Here is a 15,099-nt window from a genome sequence, read left to right on the forward strand (position 1 = left end):
AAAGGCTCCACGCCATAAGGGTCTGTAATTTAGACACCCTTCTTGCTGAAGTGATGGCTAAAAGGAAGGCTGTTTTTCTAAAAAAGGAATTTCAACTCTGCACTTGCAGCTGGCTCAAAAGGAGGCAGAATGAGTTTTTCCAATACAATGTTAAGGTTCCAGGTTGGAGTTGGGGCTCTTCTAGGTGGTCTTAAGTTCTTGGCCCCTCTGAGGAACTGCTTGAGCAGTTGATGAGGGAAGAGGGGTTGTAATGAGCTGAAATGGCTGAGGTATGAATTTTGATGGAGGAAAAGGAAGACCCTTGTGAAGCATCTTGAAGTTATAGCATTGAAGAATTTGGGGTAAAATTAAGCTTGTTGTGCCCATACTCCTGAGCATGGTTCCAGGAACAGAATCTTTTCCATTTTTTCAGCATAAGATTTTCTAGTACTAGGCCTCCTGCCTCTAGAAAGACTCCCCAACACTTGTTTACTGACGGCTGGTAACTGGAGAGCCCAGGTAATTGGGGCCAGGCTGCCAGGATGAGGGGTTTGAAGATGAGGGCAAAATCTGGGCCCTCCTGCTGGGACAGCAGGGTAGGAATCCGGGGCAGGTGCCATGGATCCAGCAGTGACGCATCAAGAAGAGGGGTACCAGTCTTGGCGTGGCCAGTCTGGCAACTAGTATGATCCTTGGTTTGTCCTGTTTGATCTTTAGTACTACCTTGGTGAGAACAGACAGAGGAGGAAAGGCATGAACTGATAGATTTTTCCAGGTGAAGGACAGGGCATCCACTTTCCATGCTTGTTCATGGGAGTCCTTGTGCAGAACTTGTCCAATTGGCAGTTCTGGGGGAGGCAAACAGGTCTATATGTGGGATCCCATTTGTTTATCAACATGATGAATGTCTTTGGTTCCAGTTTCACCGTGTGGGTCTAAGGAGGATTTCAAGCTTAGATTGTCTGCCAGTGTGTTTAGGTTTCGGGCCAAGGTGAATTCGGCCTGTAGGCAACTAGGTAGCTCAATGCCATGCTCCACAGAGCCATGGCTAGTTTGCAGGAGAGAGGCATGAGTGGTGGTCCCCCGTCTCTGCTTTGTTTATGTACCACAACATTGGTGTTGGTCCATCTTTACCATTAATTGTCTGGGAAGAATGTGGTCCTCCAAGGCTGTCAGAGCATTCTGTACAGCTAATATTTCTTTGATCGACATGTAGCTGCATTTGACTTTTGGTTCCATTTGCCCTGAATGCACTTCCTCGGCCATGAGCCCTGGCCATAGTCTGATGAATCTGTTGTTAGGGTTTGGGTGGCAGGGGTAGAGTGAATGGCAGCCCCTTGTTTTGTGGCAGGCGGCTCTGCCCACTCAAAGGAATTCCCAGCCGTAGGCAAGGTATGATAGGAATGATTGCTTCTAGATCCTGAGAATGTTGACACCATAGGCTTTTTAGATACCATTGTAGTTTCACATGCAGTCTTAATATGGAATTAGTAGAATGCAGGAGGCCATGAACCCCAAGGCTTTGTAGTATTTGCCTTGCAGACAGCAAGTTCTTTGTGGCCACTAGTTTGAAGTAAGTTGTCAAAAGAATTTGTTTCTGGGCATGAGGAAAGCTATCTGGGAAGTTGTGTTCAAGCTTGCTCCCAGGAATACAATTTGTTGACAGGGTAAACCAGATGTGACTCTTTTCGCTTATATGGTGTACCCTGTGACAAGTCAGCACCTTTGTACAAATACCAGATGATTCAAAAGTATGTCCTGGCTTTCTGCCTGAATTAAGACAATTGTCCAGCGTTATGGGTCTATTTGAATTTTTCTTGCCTGCAAATGCAATGACAGGCGCTAGGCAATTTTGGTGCAGAATACCCTGGCTTAGCAGTAGATAAGCCAAAAGGCAGTGGAGAGAACTGATAGTGCATGTAGCCTGCTTTGAAGCATAGGTATCTTCTGCAAGATTCCCTGATTGGGATGTGCAGGTAGGCTTCCTTTAAATCCACTGTTGCCAACCAGGCATCTTTGCCTAGCATAGGAAGTAGCTGGTGAAGAGTTGGCATCTTGAATTTTGGAATCACCAAAAAGTGCTTAAGGTAGAAAGGTCCAGGATAGGATGCCATGAGTTATCTTTTCTGGGTACCAGGAAAAGTCTTGAATAAAAACCTTGTCCCTTTTCCTCTTCTGGTACAGTTTGAATAGCCTTTATGCTTAAGAGAGAGTACTTGCTTTTGAGCCTCTGCCCATTGATTTGGGGGTAGATCTGGCCGACTGTTTGGGGTTGGTAACATGTGGAAGTGAAATCTGTATCCTTGGAGAAACTATATTTAAAACTCATTTGTCCTGGGTAATGAGTTCCCAGTTTTTGGCCTGCAGAGCAACCTTTCCCCCTAAAGGAGCAATCAGTCGAGAAGTGCTTGGAAGTTTTAAAGTCAAGTCATTGAGACAGCTTCATAACGGGGGTCTGGCATTGTCTCTGATTTGGAGGCGAAACCCCACTGCTTAGTCTTCCAGCGCACTTCTAGACTGAAACCTGGGGCTTCTGCTGGTTCTGGGTTTGGGTTGAGAAGGCCTGGAAGAGGCAGAAAAGGACCAATTTTAGAGGAAGCCAATGCCTACTAAATTTTGAGGCTGAACTTGTAGGAAATCTTTAATAGTTTGCATAGATTTAGCTTTTTCCTCCATCTTTTAAGAACTTCTTCTGCTTTGTTGCCAAACATGCGGTCCTGATTTAAGGAGCATCCAACAATTTAGCTTTTAACATGATCTGGCAAAGATCGCTCTGGCCAAGCCTGCCTCTCTAAGTACAGACCCAGTGACAGCTGCCCTGCAAGAGCAGCCTTCGTAATGAATCAAACCCACATTAGTAAAAGCATATGCCAACCTGTTCAGCAGAATGCATTAAATCTTGTAAATTCCTTATTTTCAGCACAGTCAGAATCAAACATCATTTTCTGTTTAAGCTAATACAACAATATGTTGCTGATACTTTTAATATATAAAACTTGACAGTTTAAGAATCCTCTAATAGCCAAGGTTGCAGAAGTGTATACTTTCAATTACCCCATCTATCCAGCACCCTGGAGTCTCTATCAGAAGGTGTGGTAGGATTTTTGGCAGTAGAAGCCTTTAATGCCCTTGATCCCTCTGAAACAGTCCTCAGGACTCCGCAGTAAGATTTTGGTAAAAAGGAACTATTGGCGCAGTATCAGGAACCCTTGTAATATCTATCAGGTTTTCTGGGAGCAGGAGACAAAGAATCCCAGCCAAACTAGATTCCTGGGGGTAAAGGCGTTAATCATCAACAATGTCTAGTACAGCAGGGATAGCTAGAGGCCTGTGTTGAGGCAGGAGTAAGAAGTCCTCAAGCTCTTCTAGGGAATCAGAGTAATCCAGGCTTCTCCCCAGCAGAGACAGAGAGAGACAGAGACAGAGACAGAGAGAGACAGAGACAGAGACAGAGAGAGAGAGACAGAGAGAGACAGAGACAGAGAGAGACAGAGACAGAGAGAGACAGAGACAGAGAGAGAGAGACAGAGAGATGAAACTATTTCCAGTGTTTCAACAGAAAATACTTGAGAGACAGGGAAAAAAGCACAAGAGTTGACTAGAACTGGGATCATGTTGTAAATGAAGCAAAGATTGGATTTGGCAGTTCAAGAGCTACAGGAATACAACCGGCAACTCGGAAATGGACAAAGCATTAGTTATATTTGTGAAACGAACCAAGAAAAAGTGTAAGCACTCCAAAGAGAACTATAAAGCCAATAAAAAGTGCCAGGGCACGCTGGTTTACAGTCAGAAAGTTTATTCCACAATGAATTAAAATCCACTCTAGGTACTCAGCTCGAGAAACAAAAATGTCAGCTCGACAGAGAAATGTGTTAACGCTCTTACATCAACACTTTCTAATTTCGTCCCAGGAAAAACGCATATTGGAAGTGTTGATGTATTACAAAAATACTACGTTAAGAACAAAATTTTGTTTTACTTACCGTTAAACTCCTTCCTTCTACTTTCTCTTTCCTAAATATTCTTCCAAACATTAATGACATGAATTAGGGTATTTGTTGGAGTCCCTACAAGTTTAACAAAATCAAAAAAGTCCAATATTTGTAGGTTTTCTTGTTCTGTCATGTTTCACAAATATAAATCCAATAAAAAGTGCCAGGGCACGCTGGTTTACAATCAGAAAGTTTATTCCACTCGGTCCTCATTATATCAATAATTGAGTAGTGTGTGCCATTTGGCATGTACTTGACTAGGCACTTACAGCAGCTGGAGCAACCTCAGAGGTTCTTCACAGAGAAAATACAGGGGGTAAACAACATGAACTATGTGGGTAGAATAAAAGCTCTACCCCTTTACTCTGTCTCCTACTGAATATTAGGGGGTGACCTATGCCTGATCTACAAGGCACTCAAATCCAGCCTTGTTGGAGCTGCTACACATCCGCTAGTCAAATAGCATGAGGGTCACCCAATCTAGCGACTCAAATAAAACATGCAGGAGAGACAGATGCGTCTCACAGATTGCCCCTTGTTTGGAACAGGCTTCCCACTCACATTAAGGAGAGGCCCTTCCTAACCCTCTTCGAACAGAATTTGGATCAATGGATAGAGAATTGCAAATTCACACCTGGGGCAGTGCCTATATCCCTTATGGGCAGGGTAAATCTGTAAGATACTCAATACACAAGCAGAAATCCATGCCATCCTCTTGCCCCTATGGGCCATATATTGGGTAAAATTGGGTTCTATTGGCAAGACCTGTAAGGGCCCTCAAGTCATTAGGCTAGTAATCTCCTATGAGCCTATGAATGTATGAAAGCATTCACATGCTTTCCCACTCTGGGAGAGTAATAAATGTAAGACAAAAAGTACATGTAAATGTAGATGTTTGAGTGTATTTACTGTTGCAGTCATCACTTTTGGGTTATCTGCTTGCAGTAGCCCTCAGTCAGCCTGATGATCAAAGTCTTGGGTCCTGTGTCGGTTGCTGTCTCATCTTCCATGACGTCAGGTCATCAGGGGTATAAAGCAAGCAGCCGACACCATTACATCAGTTTTTCTTGCCCCAGATGTCAGGTGCCTCCCTAATGGGAAGCAATTTATATATATATATATATATATATATATATATATATATATATATATATATATATATATATGTATACACATATATATATATATATATATATATATATACATATACATATACACACACACACACACACACACACACACACACACACACACACACACACACACACATATATATACACACACACACACACACACACACACACACACACACACACACACACACACACACACACACACACACACAAGGTTATACCGCCAACAAAAAAGCAAATACACCAAAAAGCTTAAGCATAGTGAAAAAGGAATAGAGGTATAGCCAAAAAAAATAGGGGGCTGGAGAGAGGGTAACCAGGACTGCAACAGTGAATACACTCGAACATCTACATTTATGGTAAGTGTACACAACTGTACTATGTTCTTCGTGTTTCACTGTTGCAGTCATCACTTTTGGGTAGATTCCCAAAGCTAAGGATGGGAGGAGGTATTTAAATAGCATTAGGACCAGCTATAAGGCCCTGCAAGACTGCAGTAGCAAAACCAGCCCTGGAGTTAGAGAAAATGGGCAAATGGTAATGCTTGGTGAAAGCGTGTACAGAACTCCAAGTAGCAGCTTCTAGGATGTCCCTGGGTAGGGACACCTCTGAGAAAGGCTGTAAAAGTAGATGCAGCCCTGGTAGAATGTGGTCTTATTCCCTGTGGGATAGGTTTTCCATGGTGCTTATAGCAGAAATAAATACAGTGGTCTATCCATTTAGAAATGGTTTGCTTTGAAATGGCCTACCCCCTCTGCCCCTGCGGCAAATGCCACCAGCAGCTGCTCAGATTTCCAGAGAGGTTTAGTCCTGTCCAAGTAATATCCAAGTTATCTGTGCACGTCTAAGGAGTGCAGTATACCTTCTCCTTTGTTCTGTGGATTAGAAAAGAAGGTTAGCAAATGAATGGACTGATGAAGAGCCACACTGGATACTTTCTTGGGCATGAAGGAGGGATTGGTCCTGAGGAACACCCTGTCCGCATGAAAGATGATGAAAGGCTCCACTGCCATAAGGGTCTGTAATTTAGACACCCTTCTTGCTGAAGTGATGGCTAAAAGGAAGGCCGTTTTCCAAGAAAGGAATTTCAACTTTGCACTTGCAGCTGGCTCAAAAGGAGGCAGAATGAGTTTTTCCAATACAAAGTTAAGGTCCCAGGCTGGTGTTGGGGCTCTCCTAGGTGGTCTTATGTTCTTGGCCCCTCTGAGGAACTGCTTGAGCAGTGGATGAGAGAAGAGGGCTGGTACTGTGTTGTAATGAGCTGAAATGGCTGAGGCATGAATTTTGATGGAGGAAAAGGAAAGACCCTTGTGAAGCATCTCAGTTAAGTACTGAAGAATTTGGGGTAAATTGGGCGCTGTTGTGCCCATACCCTGAGCATGGTTCCAGGAACAGAATCTTTTCCATTTTTCAGCATAAGATTTTCTAGTACTAGGCCTCCTTGCCTCTAGAAAGACTCCCAACACTTGTTTACTGACGGCTGGTAACTGAGAGCTCAGGTAATTAGCCAGGCTGCCAGGATGAGGGTTTGAAGATGAGGGTGCAAAATCTGGCCCTCCTGCTGGGACAGCAGGGTAGGAATCTGGGGCAGGTGCCATGGATCCAGCAGTGACGCACTGCGCAAGAGGGGGTACCAGTCTTGGCGTGGCCAGTCTGGTGCAATCAGTATGATCCTTGGTTTGTCCTGTTTGATCTTTAGTACTACCTTGGTGAGAACAGACAGAGGAGGAAAGGCATGAACTGATAGATTTTTCCAGGTGAAGGACAGGGCATCCACTTTCCATGCTTGTTTATGGGGAGTCCTTGTGCAGAACTTGTCCAATTGGCAGTTCTGGGGGAGGCAAACAGGTCTATATGTGGGATCCCCCATTTGTTTATCAACATGATGAATGTCTTTGGTTCCAGTTTCCACTCGTGTGGGTCTATGAGATTTCTGCTTAGATTGTCTGCCAGTGTGTTTAGGTTTCCGGGCAGGAATTCGGCCTGTAGGTGCACTAGGTAGCTCAATGCTGCGTTCCAGAGCCATGGCTAGTTTGCAGAGAGGGTATGAGTGGGTTCCCCCCTGCTTGTTTATGTACCACACAACATTGGTGTTGTCCATCTTTACCATTAATTGTCTGGGAAGAATGTGGTCCTCCAAGGCTGTCAGAGCATTCTGTACAGCTAACATTTCTTTTTGATCGATATGCAGCTGCATTTGACTTTGGTTCCATTTGCCCTGAATGCACTTCCCTGCCATGTGAGCCCCCCATGCATAGTCTGATGAATCTGTTGTTAGGGTTTGGGTGGCAGGGGGTAGAGTGAATGGCAGCCCCTTGTTTTGGTGGCAGGCCTCTGCCCACCAAAGGAATTCTAGCCGTAGGCAAGGTATGATAGGAATGATTGCTTCTAGATCCTGAGAATGTTGACACCATAGGCTTTTTAGATACCATTGCAGTTTCCTCATATGCAGTCTTGCATATGGAATTAGTAGAATGCAGGAGGCCATGAACCCCAAGGCTTGTAGTATTTGCCTTGCAGACAGCAAGTTCTTTGTGGCCACTAGTTTGAAGTAAGTTGTCAAAAGAATTTGTTTCTCTGGCATGAGGAAAGCCATCTGGGAAGTTGTGTTCAAGCTTGCTCCCAGGAATACAATTTGTTGACAGGGTACCAGATGTGACTTCTTTTCGTTTATGGTGTACCCCAGACAAGTCAGCACCTTTTGTACAAATACCAGATGATTCAAAAGTATGTCCTGGCTTTCTGCCTGAATTAGACAATTGTCCAGTTATGGGTCTATTTGAATTTTTCTTTGCCTGCAAAATGCAATGACAGGCGCTAGGCACTTTGTGAATACCCTGGGCGCAGTAGATAAGCCAAAAGGCAGTGGAGAGAACTGATAGTGCATGCAGCCTGCTTTGAAGCATAGGTATCTTCTGCAAGATTCACTGATTGGGATGTGCAGGTAGGCTTCCTTTAAATCCACTGTTGCCAACCAGGCATCTTTGCCTAGCATAGGAAGTAGCTGGTGAAGAGTTGGCATCTTGAATTTTGGAATCACCAAAAAGTGCTTAAGGTAGAAAGGTCCAGGATAGGACGCCATGAGTTGTCTTTTCTGGGTACCAGGAAAAGTCTTGAATAAAAACCTTGTCCCTTTTCCTCTTCTGGTACAGTTTGAATAGCCTTTATGCTTAAGAGAGAGTACTTGCTTTTGAGCCTCTGCCCATTGATTTGGGGGTAGATCTGGCCGACTGTTTGGGGTTGGTAACATGTGGAAGTGAAATCTGTATCCTTGGGGAACTCATTTGTCCTGGGTAATGAGTTCCCAGTTTTTGGCCTGCAGAGCAACCTTTCTCCCTAAAGGAGCAATCCGTTGAGAAGTGCTTGGAAGTTTTAAAGTCAAGTCATTGAGACAGCTTTCCATACGGGGGGGGGGTCTTATTGCTCCCTGATTTGGAGGCGGAAACCCCCCACTGCTTAGTCTTGTGCGTACCCTAGGACTGAAACCTGGGGCTTCTGCTGGTTCTGGGTTTGGGTTGAGAAGGCCTGGAAGAGGCAGAAAAGGACCAATTCTTAGGAGGGCCAATGCCTACTAAATTTTGGAGGCTGAACTTGTAGGAAATCTTTAATAGTTTGCATAGATTTAGCTTTTTCCTCCATCTTTTTAAGAACTTCTTCTGCTTTGTTGCCAAACATGCGGTCCTGATTTAAGGGAGCATCCAACAATTTAGCTTTAACATGATCTGGCAAAGATCGTTCCTTAAGCCAAGCCTGCCTTCTAAGTACAGACCCAGTGACAGCGGCCCTGCAAGAGGCCTCTAATGAATCAAACCCACATTGCAAAGTATGTTTTTCAACCTGTTCAGCAGAATGCATTAAATCCTGTAAATCTTTATTTTCAGCACAGTCAGGAATCAACATCATTTTCTGTTTAAGCAATACAATAATATGTTGCTGATACTTTAATATATAAAACTGACAGTTTAAGACCCTAATAGCCAAGGTTGCAGAAGTGTATACTTTCTTACCCCATCTATCCAGCACCCTGGAGTCTCTATCAGAAGGGGTAGGATTTTTGGCAGTAGAAGCCTTAATGCCCTTGGATCCCTCTGAAATAGTCTCAGGATCCGCAGTAAGATTTTTAAAAAGGAACTTGCGAGTATCAGGAACCCTGTAATATCTATCAGGTTTTCTGGGAGCAGGAGACAAAGAATCAGGGGCCAAACTAGATTCCGAAAAGGCATCATCAACAATGTCTAGTACAGCAGGGATAGCTAGAGGCCTGTGTTGAGGCAGGAGTAAGAAGTCCCTAAGCCTCTTTTTAGAATCAGAGTAATCCAGGCTTTCCCAGCAGAAGTGCTCCCTAAGAGTATGCAAGGTTTCACCAAAAGAGAAATCCTCTGGAGGGGATGCAGAGGGAATAGAGTCATCTGCATCAGAATCCTCATAAGCAGATAAGGGTAAATCCAGGTCATCAGAAGAAACAGAAATTTCAGAATCCTGGTCAAACGATTCATAAGCAAATTCAGTCCTGGGTTGCTTAGAAAGGGATGGTTGGCTTCCCCTGATTAAAGTTATAAGGTCTTCAGCCATTCTTATCATTTGTTTTTTAGACATAGAAGCCTGAGCATGCGGCCTGGGCATCGTTTTTTTAGGCATGGTTCAAGCTTTAGGCCTTAAAGAAGAAGGTGGAATTGGTTTAATATGCACGTCCATAGGCCTGAATACACCCTCAGAAAATGGTGCCTGTACAACGGCTCTGGACACATCCAAGTTAGAGACATCCGCAGGTTCCACAGTTAAAGCATCTCCCGGCATACTGGACTCTGAATGGGTCCCAGTAGAGGCCTGTGAATCAGAAGTAGCGGGTATCAGGGGCTGCTAAAGCATTTCAATGAGTACCAGTGAACTGGCAACTGGCTTAGAAGCGTCGACAGCTTTGGACCTAGGTGGCCTGTCTCCGTCTTTATCTTTGTGTTTTTTCAGAATGCCAGTAGTCGGATGGCTTACTGACGACATATAACTGAACTGAGAACCGAAATATTTAGAAGCAGAAATATACCGATGACAGATAGTTCATTGGTTAAATAAGGCACAAAACCGACAGCGAGGTACGTCGTGGTCAGGGCCTAGGCAAGGAATACAGTACAAATTAAAATCTTTATGAGGTATTTGCTTTCCACAAGAAATGCAATTATTAACTTTTACTGACATCGGTAAAGAGCAAGAAAAAGTTTCCCCAATGGGGTACTTAGCTTTAGTTGAAGACTTCAGTTCTGAAACTCGAAAACAAAAATTTCAGGAGTCGGCCAACCGGCACTTGCGAATTGCTTCTGCTTCGGGCACCACACGGCAAGAAAGACTGATATAATGGTGTCGGCTGCATGCTTTATACCCCTGACGTCATGGAAGATGAGACAGCAATCGACGCAGGACCCAAGACTGATAATCAGGCCGACTGATTGCTACTGCAAGCAGATAACCCCAAAGTGATGACTGAAACAGTGAAACACGAAGAACATCCAGACAGCACTTAGTAGAAGTACAGGTTGTACCATGCGTCTTAGCTAGGATAACCTTCCTTTTAGGTTAATCCAAGTTTGTGAGTGAGACTGTTAGCCTGGGGCAACTGTTTCTATTAGAAGGGAAAAACTTAAACATTTGAAGATGTACATAGTTTTGTGTGTTAGTATCAAGTTAAAAGGTTTTTGGGGTTTTTTTGTTTGAGGGCTTTCAATTGTAAGATGTGACATAGGTTCAAATGGCTATGAGAAGAAACAACTTTATGAAAGATCAACCTGTCAAACAGTGTATGCAGGTAACACAACAGCTGTAACTGGACACTTGTTACACATAAAAGGTTGGAATAAAAACTTTTTAACATAATGAAACTTTCTATATTATTTTAAAACATAAATGGTCTCACAGATGCATATAAATAGCTAAGCTACAGGATATACATTTGGAAAGAACTGAACATGTGACTTTTAATAAAGAAAGATTTTCAGGATGGTTATTCCATGGAATACCCGGGACAGAGGAAAAGAAGAGTACTTACATTAATTGCAAGAGGAGCTCCAATAGTAATAGAAGTGGATAAAAAAGATAATAATTGTAGATTTGTAGCATTAAGGGACTATTTACAAGGGAAGGGGATGACACTGGCATGTATTTATATTCTACCTAAAAATGCTATAATGAAGCTTAATAAAATTCTGAGAGAAATAATCAGCTTTCAGCAGGGAATATTACTTACAGGTGGGAAATGGAATTTGATTTGCAGCAGAGTAGATGTACCTTGATGGGGGGGGGGGGGCTAAAAGGGAAAATATAGCAAAGGAGGGTAGATTTTTGAAGAAATTTATGAAAACATTTGGCAGAGAAGATGTGAATTCAGTAAGAGGAGTCTGGAATGAATTTAAATATTATCCTCAAAGACACAAACCGTGCTAGGCTAGACAGAACTTGTATTTCACAGGAACATGTGCATTTTAATGAAAGTTCTGATACACATCCAATAACTATTTCAGATCATGCACCAATAACTAAAATAAAAATGCAAAGTAATGAAATAAAAATGAGACAACCTGTGCTTTCTCATCTATCTGTTGAAGAGAGAGGAATTTAAAGACTACATAGTGGAAATTATTCAGGAGCTATTAGAGAAGATAGAAATTTCTTCTTAAAATATAGCTAGGGAGTGGGATAAAATTAAAAGGGAGTTTAAAGGCAGGGTAGAAATAAGAGAGAGATAAGGTTAAGTAGTAACAAGAATTATTTACAGGGACCGACAAATGTTAAAATATTGCAGAACAGGGGGAATTCTCACAGAACAAGAAGAGGAGCAATTGCAGAATACTAAACAGAAAATAAGGGACTACCTCGACAATAAGCATGAGTTTAGAAAAACTGCTGTTAAGCAACTGTTTTTGTGATAACATCAGAGCACAAAAACTTTTAGCACAACGACTCAGGCAACAGAAAGTAGAAAACGCCATTGCCAAGCTTAGGAACCTATAACAAGGAATATAACAAAAGCCTTGGTCTCTGAGACGGAGATAGGAGCAGACCTCATCCAAGCCGAAGCCCCGAGAGGAAGAGTTGGCCCAACTATCCTCCCTGGATCCGACTGGAGAGTGTCGGCTCTTAGAGTCCCTGGTCAGCGCCGAGGACGTTAGAGTGGATGGAGCAGAGGACACTAGAGCAGGTCTCGGCTCCAAAGGCTCCATGATCAACAGGTCTGCTTCCTCTGGCTCCGAAGGGCCTGTACGGTTCAGAGGAGGAGTAATCAAAGCAGGAGTAGTGGTCTTTGGCTCCGAAGCCATTTGGGTCGGAGCAGACAACAATTTAGCAAGGCCTGGTGACTGTAGAAGCTTCTGCACCAATCAATCCATATCCAAATCTGACAGGGTGATAGATGACCTAGATGAATGCACCAATGGTGCCGACTGAAGCAATGGTGACTGAGGCACTTCTGATACCAGCTCTGAAAAGAAAAGACAGTCTGCTCCAAGGTGTGTGGAGCCAATGTCGCAGAATCCTTCAAATTTTTTTGATTTCTTGGAATGCTTGGATTCCTTAGATTCCACAGAAGATTTTGAGGACTTGGAAGATTTGCTGGCCACATCATGGTCACTCAAAGCCTCTTGAAAAGGGTGCTTTAACAAGCCCCTGTCCATCAACTTCCTTTTCCTCTCTAACACTTTCGAAGAAAAAGAATGACATATGGCACAAGACTCTTGCAAGTGGACAGCTCCTAAACAATAAACACATGTTACATGTCCATCCTTTACAGACATTTTTTGATTGTAGTCTGGACATTTTTTAAAACCATACTTTGGGTATTTGTCTTTATCATCCGCCAAAATAACTGCTATAAAAACATGCAGTGCAGATAATAACCAATTTACTAGGCTCTAACAACATACACACACAAACGAGCCTGAGGAAAAAGTATCTCAAAAAATTCAACAACTAGAAAAAGGCTATTTATAGTAGAAAAAGCTATATAAAAACACACACACACACACACACACACACACACACACACACACACACACACACACACACACACACACACACACACACTATATAGGTAACTAGAAAAAACTATACAACAGACACTATGATAACTAGGCCAAAAACACGAGGCCAAATGTTAAAGATTAATATTTTTAAACACACGAGAAGGAGACCGCTAGAAAGCTTGAAAAAGCTTATTAACTAACTATCTAAAAATCCTAAGACAAATTATAGTAAACTATGACAAACATGCTAACTAGAAAAGTTTTAAATTGTACTGGCCCGAGCTTGCACTGGAACCTCCAATCAGATGCCATGGCAAACTAAATCTGAGGTAATTCACAATGCATCTTGGGATAGGGGCTTGGCCTCTAGCTACTGAAAGACCTTGAGCTTTGCATATGGCCGTACGGGAGCCAATGGATCGGCTCCGAACCCATCAGTCAAGAATGAACGGCGAGATTGAACAACTTCATATCAAGAGATCCCATAGAGGCACTAGAAATATTTCAGAAATTTTATGAAAATCTGTGTAAAGCAGAGAAATATGAAAATCAAGAAAAGGTACAAATGGAAATGTTTATGGAAGAATTAAATATGCCAAGGTTAGAGGTAGACAAGACTCAATTACCAACAGTCCAGACAGGTGGAGATGAGATAAAAATGGTGATGTATAACCAATATACAAGTCCCCAGGAAAAGACAGCATTCCTGTGGAAGTTTGGAAGCTAGGAAGGAAAAAAAGAATGGCTACAGTAATAAAACAACAACACCATCAACATTCTAAATTATCACCAGACATTTTTATGCTAACGGGTATTTATTGTCTACAGACTTTCACCAGCATTAAGTTAGCAGCTCATGGGCCAAGATGAGTCACAACATCTGTGGTACTAACCAACTGCAGTTCTGAATTGTAAGACAGTGTGATGCTGCCAAGAACTGGTCAAGCAACAAAGTGGAAACCATAGCAGGACAACACATACCACAGCCTCTCTCATCCTGTCCATCTTCACAGTCTGGGTGCCCATCACACACCCATGTATTTGGAATGCACTCTGCAGGTCCACACTGGAATTCAGAAGAAAGGCATGTAGTAGAGGAAGGATTTCCAGGTAGGCACTTCTCATTCATTTCATCAGATCCATCAGGACAATGTACAACACCGTCACAAAGCTGTGACGTGGAAAGACAGGAGCCAGAAACATTGCAGTGAAATTCAAGAGGGCCACATGGGACAGGCGTGCAGTTCTCATCACTACGATCTCCACAATCATTTCTTCCATCACAGAGGAGCTTCACATCAATGCAAATATTGCTTAAGCATCTAAATTCATCTCGTTTACATGAGACATTACCTTAAAAAAACATACAGAAAGATTGTTGAAAAAAGTATTTAGCACAATATTTAAAGTTCTGCAATTGAAAAGACAAGTTATTTTTCTCACAAGCATTAGCACCCATTATTAATGCTGCAGGGTAAAGACCACTTTTGTCTTCACAAATTTTATATTCTATTCATCAGCTAACCAGGTAAGCCTACTAGGCATAGTACTGCCTGATTAAGTAACTTGTACACAGTATTCATCAGTTAACCAGGTAAGCCTACTAGGTACTGCACTGCTAAGTAACTTGTGTACAGTACTCATCAGTTAACTAGGTTAAGCCTACTAGGTAGAGCACTGCTGACTAAGTAACTTGTGCACAGTATTCATCAGTTAACCAGGTTAAGCCTACTAGGTAGAGCACTGCCCGATTAAGTAACTTGTGCACAGTAGTCATATGGGGATAAAGGGAATCAAACACAGGACTACAGAATGTTTTAGAAGCTCAGAGTCTTAACTATCTAGATGCTCTGCTGCCAGACACAGGCAGATGATGTTTTCAATTCGGCTAACACTTTTCTATGCAGGCTACAACCCAGCCCCTCTTCTATAAAAACAAACAGAATATCATGAGGGTCGCATACAAATATTGGGTATCTGTCAGAC

General features: G+C 42.7%; 1 protein-coding gene across 2 annotated transcripts in view; it reads right to left on the reverse strand.

Moving 5' to 3' along the window:
• The window catches only part of CD320 (CD320 molecule), a 279,707-nt gene that overhangs the window by 122,643 nt on the left and 141,965 nt on the right, over window positions 1-15,099 (reverse strand). For both annotated transcript variants that reach the window (XM_044090684.1, XM_044090683.1), the window contains exon 4: window positions 14,095-14,466. In XM_044090684.1, the coding sequence (XP_043946619.1) occupies window positions 14,095-14,466 (372 nt within the window). The remainder of the gene's footprint in view (window positions 1-14,094; window positions 14,467-15,099) is intronic.

The sequence above is a fragment of the Protopterus annectens genome, chromosome 13.part0 (assembly GCF_019279795.1).
Source record: "Protopterus annectens isolate FY-2018-M chromosome 13.part0, PAN1.0, whole genome shotgun sequence".
Classification (NCBI taxonomy): domain Eukaryota; kingdom Metazoa; phylum Chordata; order Ceratodontiformes; family Protopteridae; genus Protopterus; species Protopterus annectens.